This window comes from Heterodontus francisci, chromosome 33, assembly GCF_036365525.1.
Source record: "Heterodontus francisci isolate sHetFra1 chromosome 33, sHetFra1.hap1, whole genome shotgun sequence".
Classification (NCBI taxonomy): domain Eukaryota; kingdom Metazoa; phylum Chordata; class Chondrichthyes; order Heterodontiformes; family Heterodontidae; genus Heterodontus; species Heterodontus francisci.
The window spans coordinates 25613693-25631533 of record NC_090403.1 but is presented as its reverse complement, the minus strand read 5'-3'; the positions used below and the strand labels follow the sequence as shown (position 1 = coordinate 25631533).

The window sequence follows — 17841 nt, the reverse complement described above, 5'->3', positions numbered from 1 at the left end:
AAAAGAAGCCTTGTACAAAAGTATATTTATACAGCAGTATCTATTGCTGCAGGCATCAACTTGTGTTACCTCAGAGATTAACTTCCTTAAAAGTAATAGAAACACAATGAATAGTTAGAGCTGCAAAGCTACAGCTCTGATCACCGGAATTATTAATCACTACTACTGCAACCTGACAATTACAGACATGAGGACCTTTTTTTTCTAATTGTACAACAAACATCCTGTAAATGTAATTATATCTCAACATATCCCTGCTGATGGCCAACCTCCCAGGGTATTGTGAAGCTGTTAATCCCGTGATTAAACCGCAAGGTGAAACTCAGGAGCATCAGCAATTCTTCACCTTTGGCTCGGCCGCCTCTGTTTTCTCCCCATCTCTCCTGAAAGTGTCGACTCTCACAGGAGAGAGTCCCACAGATTAAAGAGATAAGCAGTAACAAAAAAAAGCTCCATAAATGTACTCCAGCCCTTTTTAAACTTTTTCCAATGACCTCCTTATGCCAGCTCCACTAGCTCTCTGTCACTCACGTAGTAAACATGGACCCCTCACTTTAATTTCTTCCCAGTCTTTTTCCAACTTCGCCCATCGCTCTCTAGCTTGGCTGAGAGGACTAAAGGAAAAGAGTGGAATGTTTTAATGGGGTAATAAAGAGGGGAAGACTGTTTCTTAGTAGAGACGGGGTGATGTAAAACACGAGGAAAGAAATGTACCCACCATTCAGTCATTTGTTTTCTTAAAAAGAGCAGTCAAACCAGTTCTGGAGTATGTACAGGGCAATGGGTGGGGAATGAAGTTAAAGCAGCCAGGATTGCAAACATGCCAAGAGTTAGAGTCTTTAAACTGAGAGTCAGTGTTTCAGCCCATGTGTCAGCTTGTTAGTGTTCCACAAGTTGACATGTTTGTTTTTCCATTGGGAATGCAGGTTGCCACTATTGATCAAATCAGCTGGAAGGTAGGGATTACAAAACAATGGGACTGCAGGCTGCAGAACCAATCAGACTTTATCATCACACTGCTAGTTGCAGATTTTAAAGAAAGATTTAAAATGAGCTGATAGTTTTCAGGAATCTCAGGTGTATTTTTTATTCTCTGATTGGCCCTTAAAGAACTTTTATATAACAAATGGGCTGCTTCGAAAAACATCTCATCTTTTTCAAAGAAACATTATGGGGCATGTCTGACTGTTGCCTTATCACATCTGAACGTTTTATAGGGAGTGTGTTGGAGTGATGAGCTTTATTTAACAAATCACGCTGAGATTTAAATATCTATTTAGGATTTTACTACAGTGTATGACTGTGATGTGTCACTCAGACTGTAGGCCTGTTTGTGTGTGACGCAGAACCTGGTCATTTTCTGTAAATGTGACAGCTGCTTTCAGTTTGTTTACATGCTTGTTACCATGCGGTAACCAGGGAGAGAGCTGATCATAGACACCATTCACTGGAAAATACAAGGAGTGACACAAAAAAGTCAACAAGGACTGAGCAGATTGCAAACACAAGACTGTAAGATCATCAGTCTCAAACTTTAGTTTATGGTTTCAATTGGGAAGGAAGGGTGTTCTGTGTATGGATGCTTGTTGGTAAAGAGATTGTCACAGATTTTGCTAATTTAATGCATTTAACCATGCAACACAATTTGTTTCTGGCTTTCAGCTTGCTATCTTTCTTCCTGTAGACTTTGTCAGCCTTGTGTTCTTACCCAGCACTGTGATTGCTCTGCATCATTCAGGCTCTCATCTTCTTCCTACAGTCAAGAAGGAAAGGACAGAGAGACAGAGGTATACAGGAAGGAACCGGTTATCGGAGGAGAGGTGAACACACGCAACAAATTAGCAAAGCATGCTGCCCGAGGATGTTGAAACAAAAGGAAGTAGAGTTGGGGGAAGGGCATGTGTGATGGAAGTTAAGGAGCAGGAAATAAAGTCTTCCTTGGTCTGCATTTCAGCCAAAGTCCCCAGCTAGCAAATCAGTCTTTGAACATTCTTAATTGGCAATAATAACCTAGGACTGAAGGAGCTGCAGATAAGAAGTGTGCTTATTGATGTTGTAAGAGTGGAACAGAACTCCAAGACACTTGCAACATCCCTACTCAGAAACAGTGAGAGTTAATGATCCTCACCATTTACACAACTGCACCTAGGACATCACTGGAACGACCAGGGGACTGGATGCAGCCTTAGAAGAACAGCAAGCTATAGAATAATCAAAAGAAAGACTTGCATTTATATAGCGCCTTTCACAACCTCAGGGTGTCCCAAAGCACTTTACAGCCAATGAAATCCATTTGAAGTGTAGTCATGATCGTCAGGTAGGAATTAACAGCAACATTGTTCATTCCTCTTGGCCACTCTCAGAGACCCACTTTCCGAGTGGTATACCTTAACCCTGCTCTCTCCTGCACCTTCCCTGACTCTCAAAGTAAAGAAATTCTATGACTAAACCTCTATTTTCATCGCTCGTCCATCCATGACCCAGATGAGTTTCCTTTTGAAGGGCTATGGATGAGTGGTATTCAAATTCCAAACGAGGATGACTGAGAGAATGATTATTATTTAAGTACCAGTTTTCTCCAGACATTTCAATGAAATAAAAAAGGACAATTTTGACCACCTTCATTTTCACAAGGAACCCACCCTGTTCAAATCCGGTCATGTGTTCAAGAGATGTGGCTGCTATACTGAAGACATCTGAATGGTTGCAAGATGCTTGTTTCAACTTAAATCAAGTATTGATGAATGAATTTCACTGATTAGCAAAAGAACTTTGAATCTTTTCGAAGTTTAATCCCGTTTCAATTTTTCTAGTGCAAACCAAAGGCTACTAAAGCCAAACTGCAGTATCTCAACCACATGACATCAATCAGCTAACTCAGCACAGACCCGAGATCAGACCTGGGGCTGTATTGGTTTGTATGGCGCGGTGATTAACTGCTTTAAAAAGCTGTGCTATCAGCGGACCTGTGTTCAATGCACTGATGTTGCAGTCACAACTTCAGAAAGCATCACCTGTCATCTCCTGAATTTTACAGGCTCTGGTTGATTTTTGGTAAATATTGCACATCATAAAATGAATGGCTTAATTACAGAATCTGTCTCTATTTCTGGCCACACGCACTCACACAAATATTTTTAACATTAGTCAAGCAAGTAGAAACCTAAAACAAACAACTTCTACTTCTGTAACTGCTGGTAAAGTAAACTTGACTGAGATGTAAATTTTAACCAGTGATATCAACAGGGGGCTCTTACCCCGCTATGCGGTATATCTAAGTTGATGTGCAATATCTCGTGCAGCTCCTGTTATCATGGGATTGATTATAAAGATCTGATTGAATTCACCTGGTATTTCTAAATCCTGTCCTAGTATTCTTTGCTGACCAGTAATCTACCAGTACCTCCAAACCCAAGGATTAATTTTATTTATTCCTCAACAAGCAGTGAACTGGATGCACGTTACTACATGCTCAGTATCAAGAGGACTGAACTCTCACATCTCAACTCTGCCCTTTCGTGGCTTCGTTACCTTTTTCTTCCAGGCATCTTCGGCCTGTTGAAGCTGGCTGCAGCGTTCAGTCAGCAGGACACGGACATCACTCTGCCTCTTGTTCATTTTATTCTTCCACTGCTCTTCACCACTTTTCAGCTTTTCCAACCTGGAGTGGAGCACACTTAGTATCAGTGAGACACAACAGCTTGTATTTATATAGTGTCTTTCACGTAATAAAATATTTCAAGGTGCTGCACAGATGTCTTAAAAAGCAAAATATGGACATCGAGCCATATAAGAAGATATTGGGGCAGACGACCGAAGGTTTGGTCAAAGAGGTAGGTTTCAGGGAGTGTCTTGAAGGAGGAAAGAAAGATAGAGTGGTGGAGAGGTGTAGGGAGGGAATTCCCGCGCTTAGGGCCTTGGATGCTGAAGCCACGGCCACCAATGGTGGAGCGATTAAAATTGGGGATGTTCAAGGGGTCAGAATTAGAGGAGCACAGATATCTTGGAGGGTTGTGCAACAACGGGAGATTACAAAGATAGGGAGGGGCAAGGCCATGGAGAGAATTGATGGGAGAATGGGACTTGGTGCAAATTAGGGTATGGATTGCAGAGTTTTGGATGACCTCAAGCTTACAGTGGGTGGAACTTAAGAGGCCATCCAGGAGTGTATTGGAATAGTCAAGAGCAGAGGTAATAAAGGCAGGAATGAGAGGCTGAGGCAGAGAAAGAGTCGGGCGATATTACAAAGGTGGAAATAGATGGTCTCAGTGATACAATGGTACAAATCACCCCATGGCTTGGTGAGGAGTACATTAGAGTCAAACACAAACTCACCCCTCACACCCTGGTGCTGAGTGTCTTTAACATACAAAGCAGACAGCTTACATTAAGCAAACACTTCCTAATCAAAGGAAAACCATATCTTAAAGTGATTTCACTGACACATGCTGTTTGTGCATGACGGCAGCAGGTATTAGGCCCTGGTTAGTGGGATAGTAACATCAATGGTGAGTAAAGTTTTAGAAACTGTAATCAGAGAAAATATCAACGGACACTTAGAGAGGTTTGAGTTCATTAAGGATAGCCAACATGGATTTGGAAAAGGAGAGATCATGCATGACAAATCTAATTACATTTTTTGATGAAGTAACAGAGAAGGTTAATGAAGGGAATGTGGCGCAATTTGTTTACATGGATTTTAAGAAGGCATTTGATAAGGTACCACATAAAAAGCTGGTTAACAAAATTGAGCTCATGGAATAGGGGGTCAGTGTCCAATTGGATAAAAAATTGGCTTATGGACAGAAAACAGCGAGTCGTAGTAAATGGTTGCTTTTCAGACTGGAGGATGGTAGACACTGGTGCTCCCCAAGGGTCAGTGCTGGGACCACTGCTTTTTTTGATATATATAAATAACTTGGATCTTGGAATACAGAGTAGAATCTCAAAATTTGCTGAAGGTGCGGCAAATGTTGAGGATGATATGAACCGCCTGAAACAGGACATAGATAGGCTAGCAGGATGGGCAGAGAGGTGGCAAATGGAATTTAATACTGACAAATGTGAGGTGATGCATTTTGACAAAAGGAATAGGGAGAGGCAATATATACTTAATGGCACAGTTCTAAAGAGTGTGCAGGAACAGAGTGACCTGGGGGTGGGGGAGGGTGGGGGGCGGGGGGGTGGCGCACGTGCAACGATCTTTGAAGGTGACAGGCCATACTGAGAGAGTGAGATCTTGGAATTCAGAAATAGAGGCATTGAGTACAAAAGCAGGTAACGGTGAACCTTTATAAAGCTCTGGTTAGGCCAGACTGTATTGCATCCAGTTCTGGCCACCACATTGCAGGAAGAATGTGAGGGTTCTTGAGAAGGTGCCAAGGAGATATCAGAATGGTTCCATGGATGGAGGATTTTAGTTCCAAGGTTAGGTTGGAAATGCGAGTTTTTTTCTCCTTAGAAGAAAGGAGATTGAGGGGAGATTTAATAGAAGTGTACAAGATTATGACAGGGTTAGATAGGTTAGACAAGGAAAAGCTGTTCCCATTAACAAATGGTCAAGGACTGGGGACAGAGATTGAAGGTTTTAGGCAAGAGATGCAGGGGGAATATGAAAAGCACTTTTTTTATGCAGCGGGTGGCAATGACCTGGAACTCTCTGTCCACAAGGGTATGGAAGCAGAGACAATCACTGACTTCAAGAGGTAGTTGGAAAGCTTGAGAGAAATGAGCTTGCAGGGCTTCAGGGATCGAACTGGGAAGTGGGACCGTGGAGAGCCGCATGGACTCGATGGGCCGAATGGCCTCCTTCTGTGCCGCAAATAACTCTAGATCATGGTCAGAGTCTGGTTCTGTCCATTGCTTGACTGTATATTCTTTTCAATATTCGTGTTCTTACATGTTTTCTGATGGTACCATAGGGCACCCTGTGCAATATCTCAGGGCTGATTACACTGTAGTGGAGGAAAAGCTGGGCTGATTAAAGTCATTGTGATTTTGAGATTAGCTGTTCGGTGATGGAGAGGTAGTCATGGGCACTACACTTGCCTCAATTGTCCTTGGGTTAGAGAGGGAAAGCTCAACCAGGGTACCTGGCCACAAGCACTGTCCAGTTACCCTTACTATAAAGTGGATCTATGTGAGTGTCGGGTAGAAGAGGACCATACTCAGCTGTGCTGCTTTCTACAGTTGAACAGCATGCTAGTTCCTGCTCTCCAGGATGACATCAAGTGTGGCTAAGTGGACATTGTAATCGAGGGTAATCCGAGCCTATGAAACCGTATCCCAGCAAAACAATCAGAGGCAGAGAGTAAAATAGAGGAGGGAAGAGCAGGAAGGATTGGAATATAACTGATGGGTAGGGCAGCTTTGTTCTCAATATCTGTACCTGTTCTGAACAGATGTTCCCACGTTAATTGGAGTTAGGGCCTGTTCCACATTGTTCTCTTCAAGTAGCTGATCCAGGTGGCTTTTCTCATCCGCTTGCTCTTGGCTCTGTGGTGTGGAGTGGTTATCTTTCTGTTGCCATTGCAGTACAGAATGGTTATCTTTCTGTTGCCATGACGGTGAGGAAGGTGGTGTTGAGAAGATGTCCTGTGTCAGCAATTCTAATTTTTCAGTGTCTGCATTAATGGGACAGAAATCTGTTTAAGCTAGCATATTAGTAAAAGGAGCATTAGCATCTACACCTCTTGCAATTATAATTACATTTAATTCTATAGCTCTTCTTACAAATACTCCCACCAACTTGTCTCCCCTCCCAAGTGACCACTGTTCAGTCAGATGGATCTAGACAGTGAGAGTGTTAAGAGGTCATTCACAGCCCAGCCAATTCCAGTGTTCACCCAGTGCCCACATCCACATGCTTTACAGCAGCAATCACTAAATCACAATCAGGAACTGGAACCTGAACTGATTTTCCCTTTGTCTGGGCTTGAGTTCAAAATAATTACTGTCATGCATGGAAGGAGTCGTGATGAAATAAATAATGAAATGGAAGAATTATGAATTTTAAAAAGTCCACTGTTAAATAAAACCACAAGAACATGGACACTTGTACCACAGACAAAATGGAGTAATGGTCACGTGACCCCTCCTGTACTGGAAATCAACAAACCTGTCTACAAGGATGAAATTCGTTAACGTCATCTGAAATAGCTCTGGGGTGAACACCTTTGAAATTGAAAAAAAACACTATTGCATATGAATGACTCTTATTAACATGAATGAACCAACAAAGTATTCTGGAGACAGCCTAACTCACAGCCCAAACCAAAATAAGATGGTATATGAAGTAGCACCAGGTTACCAGAATGGTCCCCATTCAGACATCAATTGATAGCTATGGTATCACATCCTGGTCCATTGTATGGTTACACCAGGGGAGAGGGCCACGTGTCTCCTAACAGAAACTCTAATGAGATGGATTTTTACCTTAAAAAGATAGCCCTCTGGAGAGAGGGGGGAGATCAAACCAACACCTTCAGAAAAGTAGTCCAGTCAGAGGCTGTGCAAAAGATCCAGCCAAGCAAGAAGAACCCTCCTGAACAATAACTGAACAACCACTAAAGCAGAGACATCACAAAGTGACTTTAAGACTCTCCATCTGTGAAGACAAGACCATCCACACCACCAGCTTTGTGCTGAGTTGTAACCACTAGAACTCTACAACACCTCAACAAGTTCAAGACTACAAGCACCCAGGCCTGCACCTTTAAAATGACTTTCCACCCACAAAGATTCAACAGGTCTACTGTAAACCACGAACACTTAACTCACTTTGGACTTTAAACTACCTACCCTTTTCTCTCTATCTATTCTTGTGTATGTGTGTGAGTGAATGTGTGCGTGGGTAAGGTGGCGACCATTCCGGGATTTGTTTAAAAGTAAATAGTTGTTTTTTAAGCTACGAGAAAACCTGTCATTTGTCTGTTTATTTGATCCAAAAGACACTCAGGGGCTAATGCATAATTTTAACAAAACACAACTGGAGTCAGTAGGGAGGTGAACAGTGGGAACCACCCACGCCCCTTTTCACCTGTCCATAACATTATAGATGAGGAAGGTCATTTGGTCCATCTTAATTCACCCATCCAGAATGACCTCCCATTATTGTCCTCCCATTGCAGAATCCACTTGTGCTTTAGATGATGTCAGGTTTTTCACTTCCACTATCTAGGAGTTCATCTCATATTTTAATTACTTTCTGTGTGAAGATGATTTCTTGATACTGATCCTAAATTTGCCTTTCACTGGTATGACCCTTTGCCTTACTCTAGCAACTTCATTTCACATAGTATTCTAGATTTAACTTTTTCATTCCCTTTACTACCTTATATACCTCTATAGGATCACCTTCCGGGTGCCTTCTCTTAAAACTGGAAAGCCCAAGTTTCTCCAGTTTTTCCTCATTACTTAGAGCTTTGACACACAGAAGCATTCCCTTCTCTTGAACATTCCCTTGTTTCTCAGGGATCAGAACTGGAGGCAGTACTCAAGGTGCAGTATAACCAGCTTATACATCCTGTGATTTATTTTCTACTGCTTCAATACATAACTCAACCTTCTATTGCCTTTCTTGAGTGTTGCTTGGCATTAGTTGATTTCACCAAGACTCCTTGTTCTCTTTCAGCTTCATCCATATCTATTTCAGCAACATTCATGGAGTACAAGTATTGTCTATTTTCCTTTCCTATGTGCCAACGTTGCTTTGTTCCTACTGTAAATACAGCAAAAATCTGTGTGGACTTATTCACTAAATGAGCAGAGTTTTCCATTTCTGCACTCATTCCATTCATTTTAATGGCAGAAAGTTATAGGCTGGGGTGAGCAGAAGTGGAAAGTCCAAGCAAATCTCTCCACATCAGAAGATACAGAATATATTCAATTAGGTGGCTCGTTAATGACTCCTAAAAATCACTCCTTACAATTGATTGTGAATGCTTCCAAATACAGACGAAGGAACTGAATAATACCAAATCCATCACCTGTTGGCAATGATGAGGCTGCAAAGAATGTAGCTGATGTAGAAGGGAAGTAGCAGAATGTCTAAGGTGTTTTTATACCACTAGATTCATTTTGCAGAGATTGAGCCTTGAACCTTGCTCTCCCATTTTTCTATTCAGACTATGGAGCCAGGCTCCAATTTTGAGTTGACACCTTATGAGGCCATTGGTTTCTGGAAGCTAGGCCAGTTCTCACTATGGAAAGCAGCCAATGGAGAGAGACCTGCATGTAGGCAGTCAGCTTCCATCCCTGGTGAGTACAAAAGCACAGTGGCACAGTGATTAGCACCGCAGCCTCACAGCTCCAGCGACCTGGGTTCAATTCTGGGTACTGCCTGTGTGGAGTTTGCAAGTTCTCCCTGTGTCTGCGTGGGTTTCCTCCGGGTGCTCCGGTTTCCTCCCACAGCCAAAAGATTTGCAAAGTTGAAAGGTGAATTGGCCATTATAAATTGTCACTCGTATAGGTAGGTGGTAGGGGAATATAGGGACAGGTGAGGATGTGGTAGGAATATGGGATTAGTGTAGGATTAGTATAAATGGGTGGTTAATGGTCGGCACAGACTCGGTGGGCCGAAGGGCCTGTTTCAGTGCTGTATCTCTAAAGTCTAAATATTAAATCATCTCAAATCCACAGCCTGTACCACCTAAAAGGACAAGGACAGTAGTCACGTGGGAACATCCCCACCTCCAAGTTCCCCTCCAGGTCACACCCTGTCCTGACATATCTCACTGTTCTCTCATTGATAAACTCCTGGAACTCTCTACCTAACCCCACTGTGAGAACACCTTCAGCACATGGACTGCAGAGGCTCAAGAAGGCAGCTCACCACCACTTTCTCAAGGTTGGGCAATAAATGCTGGCCTTACCAGTGACGTCCACACCCCGAGAGCAAAAAAAAAACTCAGTTTCATTCAGGAAAATGATCATCGCACAATTCTAGCAACGCCTCTACTGAGGAAGAATGGGATGATGTACAATAATCAACATTAAAAGTGTAAAGAAATAAACGGTGAAGCATGAACATTGCATTTACCTGCTGTTTCTCCCTGGTCGCCTTCTAATACGTCACTGGAGTTTTGTTTCTCTGAAACATCTTTCTCCATTAGTCTCACTTCATCTCCCCTTCTCTCCAGCTCCTGGGTTACGCCTGTCATGTCTGATGTGTGTTGCTCTCTGTACTGTACACACAGGGCACTTGGAATGGAGCTGCTCTCTACCAGTGCCTCCACTGTGATGCTGGCCTCACATTTCCCAGGCTGGAGGATGTCACTCTCTGAACTTTTATCTCTCTCCTTGCTGGCACTTCGTGTTTTCAATATTCCTTTAATTTCCTTAGGTGTCTCCCCACTTCCCACAGTAGCTGCCTCTCTGCTGCCCTCAGAGCTGGTGAATGGCATAGCTGACATTATCTCAGGCTTCACGATCTCCTTCTGGGCTGCAGGGGGGTTTAAAATGTCCGATGCTGCTTTGTCTGCAGGAATCTGTACTTGTGAGTTGGGCAGAAGTTGAGGTCGTTGTTCCGGTAGTTCCTGGAGCTGGAAGTGTGACACTTGCTTTAATTACTGTGTGACTGATACACGCAAGCAATGCAGGGATTTGTTAACTGCGATTCGAGTCTAAAATCCGGGCCTCTAATCCGTGACCATTTGAAAATGATTAACTTGATTGGCTTACCTTACAGAATAGAGGGGGCTGGATGGAACAAGATGACCTCGAGAGAGAAGCATGTGGTTTTATGGAGGAGGGTGATTTGAGTTGAAACCTGAATTCAGGTCAAGCTCAAAGGAAACACTGAGCTGAATTTTAACAGCCAAAAACAGATAGGTTGGGGTCAGGACAGATGTGCAAATTTTTAAAAATCTGAAATTTAAAAAACCACCCCAACACACCTCCAACCCGCCCACTTCCGGGCTTTTTGGAGGCGGGACAAGTGGCAGGCAACCAACCTGTTATCAGGAATTTAAATACCAGCCTCTGATTTAACCTGCTTTACAGATTTAACTGTGGCTGGGTTTCCCAGGCTTTAAGAAGCAATGCAGCTCAAGTGATACGAGGACAGCTTTGAGAGATGGTCCATGCAAGAGTGCTTCCCCTGGCACCCCCCAAGCTCCTCCCACTGAATCAGACATTCCCCGCTCATAAAGACCCCTGGGTAAGGGATCGGACATTCCCCTGCAAACGCCCCCTCCCCCACCCCACCGACCCCATCCACCCCCGGCCCCCATGTGGTCGCAGATCTGACCTAACTGCTCCTGTGGCCTGATCCGGAGTCCTTCCCACTGACTTCTGGGCAGGGAGCCTGTCACTGACAAAAAACTCCACAGCATGTGGGGAAACCTGGACTTCTGGGTTTCCCATCTGAAGTACCTTCCCCATGTCCTGCATATCCTGCTCCTGTTAATATTCAGGCCACTGTGTCCTATCCATGCCATGTACAATGCCAATGCTAATGCCAATGGGGAGGGCAGTGGTCAAACAGTGACTCACGACCTATGGAACATCAGTGTCCCTGATTTTGCCTGCACTGTGCATTTGCAGCTTAATAGGATGAAGCTCATGTTTTTGTCCTCCTTCCAACAGTAGCTATTAGATCCCATGAAGATTTGAGCCCTCAGCATTAATGTTGCAGACTGCGTGGCCTTTGAGTTGTTGGGGGCCAATTATGGCAAGTTAGCGGGGTAAAGTAGCAATAGGAATTCTACAGTGCTAGCCTACAGGACATGAATTCAAAATAATGATATACTCACCAATGAAGAATTCAGCAGGAATGTAGAACCAACGACAATCTGGGTCTCGGCACCCAAACACAAATATTATATTGTTCTGCCTGAGGGAGTCTAGATCATCAGAAATTGAACTAACTGACTCAACCCCTGACGAGCGCAGTACTTGACTAAAATCAGGAAAAGTCGCACATTTCTAGCAATGTCTGCATTTGTAGAAAACATCCAGAGTAATCTGCAGGCAAATTAGCCTCAGTGATTCTGTTGACCTGATCCAAATTCCTGTGGAACATTTTTAATTTCAACCCCCAATTTCTCCAGCTCTGCCTGCCCCGTCCTCTCACTCTCCCTGCCCCGTCCTCTCACTCTCCCTGCTTTGCTTCAGCCCAAAGGGAAATTCTGTTGAGATCATAAATGTCTCGATGACTGCATTCTGCAATTGGCCCACTGAAAGTACACTTATTATTCTCTTACTGGACAATGTCCACTTTCCCCTCCCTGATGTGGAACACTGCTATAAACACAGCATTTTACCTGGCAGCCCAGCTGAGAAATATTAAACCTCAACCCAACTGAAGGCTGGCAGCTTAATGTGTCAATCAGCCACAGAGCTTAAACATGCACACTCACTGAACATAACTGCCTTAACTCATTGCATACTTGATTTCTTCCAGTTCGTCAAGCAGGCCATATTGAGAATGTTAAGTATTTCCTGCCTATAGACCAACATTGTTAGCAACCAATGAAATCTAGTGCATAGCCCTGCCTCTGTTAGTAGCACTCACCTCAGGGTTAGAAGGTTGTGGGTTCAAACCCCAATCCAGGGATTTGAACACATCAGGTCAGCTAACACACTTAGGCAGAACTTCACAATTGTGGATTTGATGAATAAACACACCTACATAGTACTGATGATTGAAGGCTGCCAGCAATACAAGCAAACCTGCAGAAAGCAAGTAAGACGGTAGAGAGCTTCTAGTTCCCAAAAACGTGCACTTGCCTCCACTAGTCAAGTTTGCACAGACAGCAACTGAAATCTGATCCTCTGCACATTTCCCTCCTTGATAAAATTATTTCCTGGGGAGCCCATTTGCTTTATAATCATCTAACAGTTAATTCAACAGTATCATCAACATATATTTTTTTCACTTGTGCAGTTTATATCAAACTGAATGATCTAAGCTTTTCAAATCAGCTATAGCTTTAGATACTGAAGCAGATGAACCAGCGCCTACCTGAAAGAGAAGCCTGCAATGCTTCTGAAATTCTTACATTTCTCTAAAAAGTTGTTAAGACTTGAAGTTAAATTCATGGTCCAGTGCCAAGTCCACACGTCGGATTTTTTATTTTAGCTCTTTGCCCCACCCTGTTCTAATTCATTTCACATTAGTAATGTCCTTACAGAGCCGAGACTCCAGCGTTTAAGAGCTTGATCTTCTTCTCACTAAATATATGAATAGGCGGAAAATCAAGCACCATTCAGCAAATAGACAGATCAAATTCCAAACACTCACTTTGACAAAAAAAAACACTCTCAGGCAAAACAACGCCTCCCGCGATTCCCTTAAAACCAACACCAAATTATCCAAAACCTGTCACATGCATCCTATCCTGTAGCAAACCCTGCTCCCCTATCCCAAACCTCTATCCCAGACGAAGCACCATTCCCCTATCCTCTGTACTTCCTGACCTCCACTATTTCCTTAGCCCTCAGCTCAGGGGTTTAAAATCTTCATTCCATGGCCTTGTTCCTCTCCAGCTCTGCACCCTCCTCCGACACACATGCCATCTCACAATCTCTCTGCTTCGGAATCTGGACAACTAAGTGGGTTCAGCCTGTCCTATCCTGCCCTCACCACTCCACTCAGTCATGACCACCTTGCACTCTAGAATTCTCTTCCTAAATACTCAAGCCTTGCCACACCCCTCTCTCTATCTTGAAAAGTCTCCTCAAACCTCTGCCTTTGACCAGGCATTTGGTCATTTCCCCAGCCTTCTCTCATTGAGGCTTGGTGTGTGATGTTTTCCTTTGTGAGCGTTGGGATTTTCACTACATTAAGGGCAGTATATGGAGATAAGTTGCTAATATTCAAAACCAATGGCAATTAATATCAAAGGAGGCAGCAGTAGCAATACGTGACTGCCCTGTTAGCTAAAATCTTCTTCTTCAGAATTCTCAAACATGGAAAAGATTCAGTATCAATTTATCACATCCGCAATGCCCCAAAGCACTCAGAACCAACTAATTACTTTAAAAGTGAAGTCACTTCAACAAAATGCAACAACCAATTTGTGCATTGTAAGATCCCACAAACAGCAAATGAATGAATGACCAGTTACAGTGGCGGCACAGTGGTGCAGTGGTTAGCACCGCAGCCTCACAGCTCCAACGACCCGGGTTCAATTCTGGGTACTGCCTGTGTGGAGTTTGCAAGGTCTCCCTGCGTCTGCGTGGGTTTCCTCCGGGTGCTCCGGTTTCCTCCCACATGCCAAAGACATGCTGGTTGATAGGTTAATTGGTCATTATAAATTGCCCCTAGTATAGGTAGGTGGTAGGGAAATATAGGAACAGGTGGGGATGTGGTAGAATATGGAATTAGTGTAGAATTAGTATAAATGGGCGGTTGATGGTCGGCACAGACTCGGTGGGCCGAAGGGCCTGTTTCAGTGCTGTATCTCTAAAACTTAAGCTCTTCTTGATGTTATGATTGAAAGAGGGCTGTTACCCAGGACACTGTGAGAACTCCCTACTCTCTTTCAAATCATACTGTGAGACCCTTTATAGGCAGAGGGACCTCAAGTTTAACAGTGTAGTACTCTGTCAGTATGACATTGAAATATCAGTCTAGAATGTGTGCCTAAGGCCTGCAGTGGGGTTTTGAACTTTCAACCTGTGATGCTTCCAACGGTGCCATGTTGACATAAGGATATATTGTTAAACATGTGTGCAATTTGACTTGCCAGTAGTGCATGTTTATAAAATACACACTGGTAATTTAAGGTCAGAGTATTTGGGCATTTGAACACTAAAACTATAAATTTTATCATGAAGTGGTTAAATGTTTCTTTCAGTCAACTTTCTTTTCATTACCTGGCTTGTGATGTATTCGTTCCTCACCTTATGCTACCATGGTCATTGTTCCATTGAAATAAACAGAAATGAGAAACTGGCAATGGACAATTTTCTGGAGTTTGTTGTCCCTAATCTCACTGCAATGGCAGCCTCCATGATTGACCGCCTGAAAAATACTATTTAGTTACCTTCATAGACATTGTGTAAAGATCTTGAGTTTGAGAGCTTATTTATTTAGAGATACACCACTGAAAGAGGCCCTTCGGCCCACCGAGTCTGTGCCGACCAACAACCACCCATTTTTACACTAACCTTACAGTAATCCCATATTCCCTACCACCTACCTACACTAGGGGCAATTTACAACAGCCAATTTACCTATCACCTGCAAGTCTTTGGCAGTGGGAGGAAACCAGAGCACCCGGCGAAAACCCACGCGGTCACAGGGAGATCTTGCAAACTCTGCACAGGCAATATCCAGAATCGAACCCGGGTCCCTGGAGCTGTGAGGCTGCAGTGCTAACCATTGCACCACTGTGCCGCCCATTCAAAGGACAGCTTGCTGGACAGAAAGCACAGCGTTTGATTTTGTAGTGATATTTTCAGGTACATTTTCCAATGGACTAAATATTTCACATCAGTTTTATTTAATCCTATTTTTCTCCCTTCCCCAAGCTGCTAATCTATCCAGGGGTTTAGTTCCATAGGGGCTGACAATGCTACAATTCCTTTCCCAAATGGCAATTATTCAAATATGATCCTGTATGGTGCCAGCAGGCCATTTGACTGTAGAGGGCATCACAATCAAAGACCCATCCCATCCTCACTCGATGTCCATGCATTTTCCAGCAGGAATCATTGGATGGTAAATAAGAGTGGGAATGGTAGCTGATTTTAGCACCCCAACTGATGCCCTGGCTGATATCAACTAGCACAGGCCGGAAATTGGACCGGGGGCCTTCTGGTCTGCATGCTTCAGTTAAGCCATGAGGGGAGCTGCAATCACAATGTTTAAAATCATCAAATAAAGTGTAAAAACCTTTAGTAGCAAGTGCATTCTGAAATGAATCACTGCACAAACACCCAGGACATTTAAGGTATCTTTCACGTGACAGACCAATAAGTAAAGGAAATGATTCTGCTTCACCATCTTGGTAATATGGAAATAAAAGTAATATTTACCAGCTGGACCTCACTGATGGTGATGGGCTGGGTCCGATACCGAGCCCCTTTCTGTCTACGCCCGTTATGCCCTTCCAGTGTGGGCATCTTCTTTGGCACGGGCTGACACAGGCTGTTGAACAGGGCCATCTTCTGGTTCAGGCTAAGCTTTGAATTCTCATCCCCTCTCTCTTCTGTCTCCTGCTCAACTGCACTGCTCTTTGTTCCATCCACATCCCGCTCCTTTGGGGACTGCGCCTTGGGGAGACTAACAACAGAGAAGAATCAGAAAAATCGAACAATTTCAAAAAAAAAACATTCTTCAATTTAATCCCTTCCTCCTCTTGAGACAGTGCTGACTGTCTCCTGGGTTAGGAACAGGATTAGGCCAGTCAGCCCCTCGAGCTTGCACCATCACCCAATTAGATCATGGCTGATCTTCATCTCAACTTCATTTACATAGCTATGCTCCATATCCCTTAACAGATATAAAATCTATCAATCTCAGTCTTGAAGCTCCAATTGTGACTGCAGCCATAGTCTTTTGTGGGTAGCAGGTGAGAGATTTTCGGACTTCCACTACCCTTTGTGTGAAAAAGGAGTAGGATCTTCTGGAGACAAGCACTGATTTACCAGAATGATACCAGGGGCTATAAGGATTAAATTTTGAGGACAGTTTGCATAGACTAAATTTGTATTTTCTCGATTATAGATGAGTAATGGGTGCTTGAATTGAGGCGTTTAAGATAATCAAAGGATTGCTGAAAATAGAGACAAGTTGTTGAAGATGTTTGTCTTGCACTCATCAGGACAATCCACAAGAACACCAATGTAGGGAAAACAACAACTTTATACTAGAATAGATTTGGAGGCGGTGCAACAAAGGGTCACAAGACTGATTCCAGAGTTCTGATTGGTGAGGTGTGTATGTTTGTATCCCAAATCACAAGATGATTCACTTCTGTCATGGTAACCAGGTTGTTCTAGCTGTAGTCCCAAAGGACCATAGGCATCTCTCCCCATTATAGAGAGAAAGTTGGTAATGCATAGCTTAAAGGTTACCACTTCAAAAGTGTGGGGCAAAGCAAGGAGGCAGACCTCCACGAACTACCCCAGCCAGTATGGGGATTGAACCCACATTATTGGCATCTTTCTACATCACACTCTAGCCAACTGAGCTAACTGACCCCCACATTAACCAGGTAACATCACTGGCAAGACTACACTTGCAGAGATGTTGTATTAGGAAGTGGAAAATAGACTGCTGAGTTGAAGGTTTCAATATGAACAATTTCACCCTGCAGTCCAACGGTTTCTCCACAGTCCCTCAAGGTTACACACAGCAATGCTATTCAGACTTGCATTTCCTCATACTTGGCTTTGATTTCTTCATATTTCCGAGATCAACAGATTTTCATACCTATACTTCACTGCCACAGTAAACAGGCACAACACATTACATTTCAAGAACAAGCTCAATGATTGTAAGTTAGAAGACAAAAGCAACTTTCAAGTAGCCTCAAGGTAACCAGAGAACAGTCAGTGTTGTGATGAAGGCGTTTAGGGATTATGAACAGCCTGTAATTAATTTTTGGAAAAGGTCCAGGTTCTCAAAGGTTATTTGGAATGAAACATGCCAGGTTATAGAGCTACAATGAAATATTATTTGAAATGTTAAATAGCTCAGTTTAAGGTGGCACACAGCTGAACCAGAATACTGGACAGTTCCAGAATTTGCATTCATAGAGTACCTTATGATGTCTTGCAGTCACTACTGTTATATAGGCAAACAGGGCAGCAAGAATTGTACACAGCAAGATCCCACAAACAACCAATTATTTTACTTTGGTGGCATTGACTCAGGACATAAGGAGCACT

At 43.2% G+C, this 17841-nt stretch overlaps 1 protein-coding gene across 13 annotated transcripts in view; it reads right to left on the bottom strand.

Annotated features, from left to right (window-relative positions):
- Positions 1-17841, bottom strand: part of LOC137348063 (supervillin-like) — a 162862-nt gene that overhangs the window by 84107 nt on the left and 60914 nt on the right. For all 13 annotated transcript variants that reach the window (XM_068013189.1, XM_068013193.1, XM_068013191.1 and 10 more), the window contains 4 exons: positions 15985-16231; positions 10040-10541; positions 6389-6623; positions 3532-3661 (listed from right to left, as the gene is read on the bottom strand). In XM_068013189.1, coding sequence (XP_067869290.1) covers positions 3532-3661; positions 6389-6623; positions 10040-10541; positions 15985-16231 — 1114 coding nt within the window. The remainder of the gene's footprint in view (positions 1-3531; positions 3662-6388; positions 6624-10039; positions 10542-15984; positions 16232-17841) is intronic.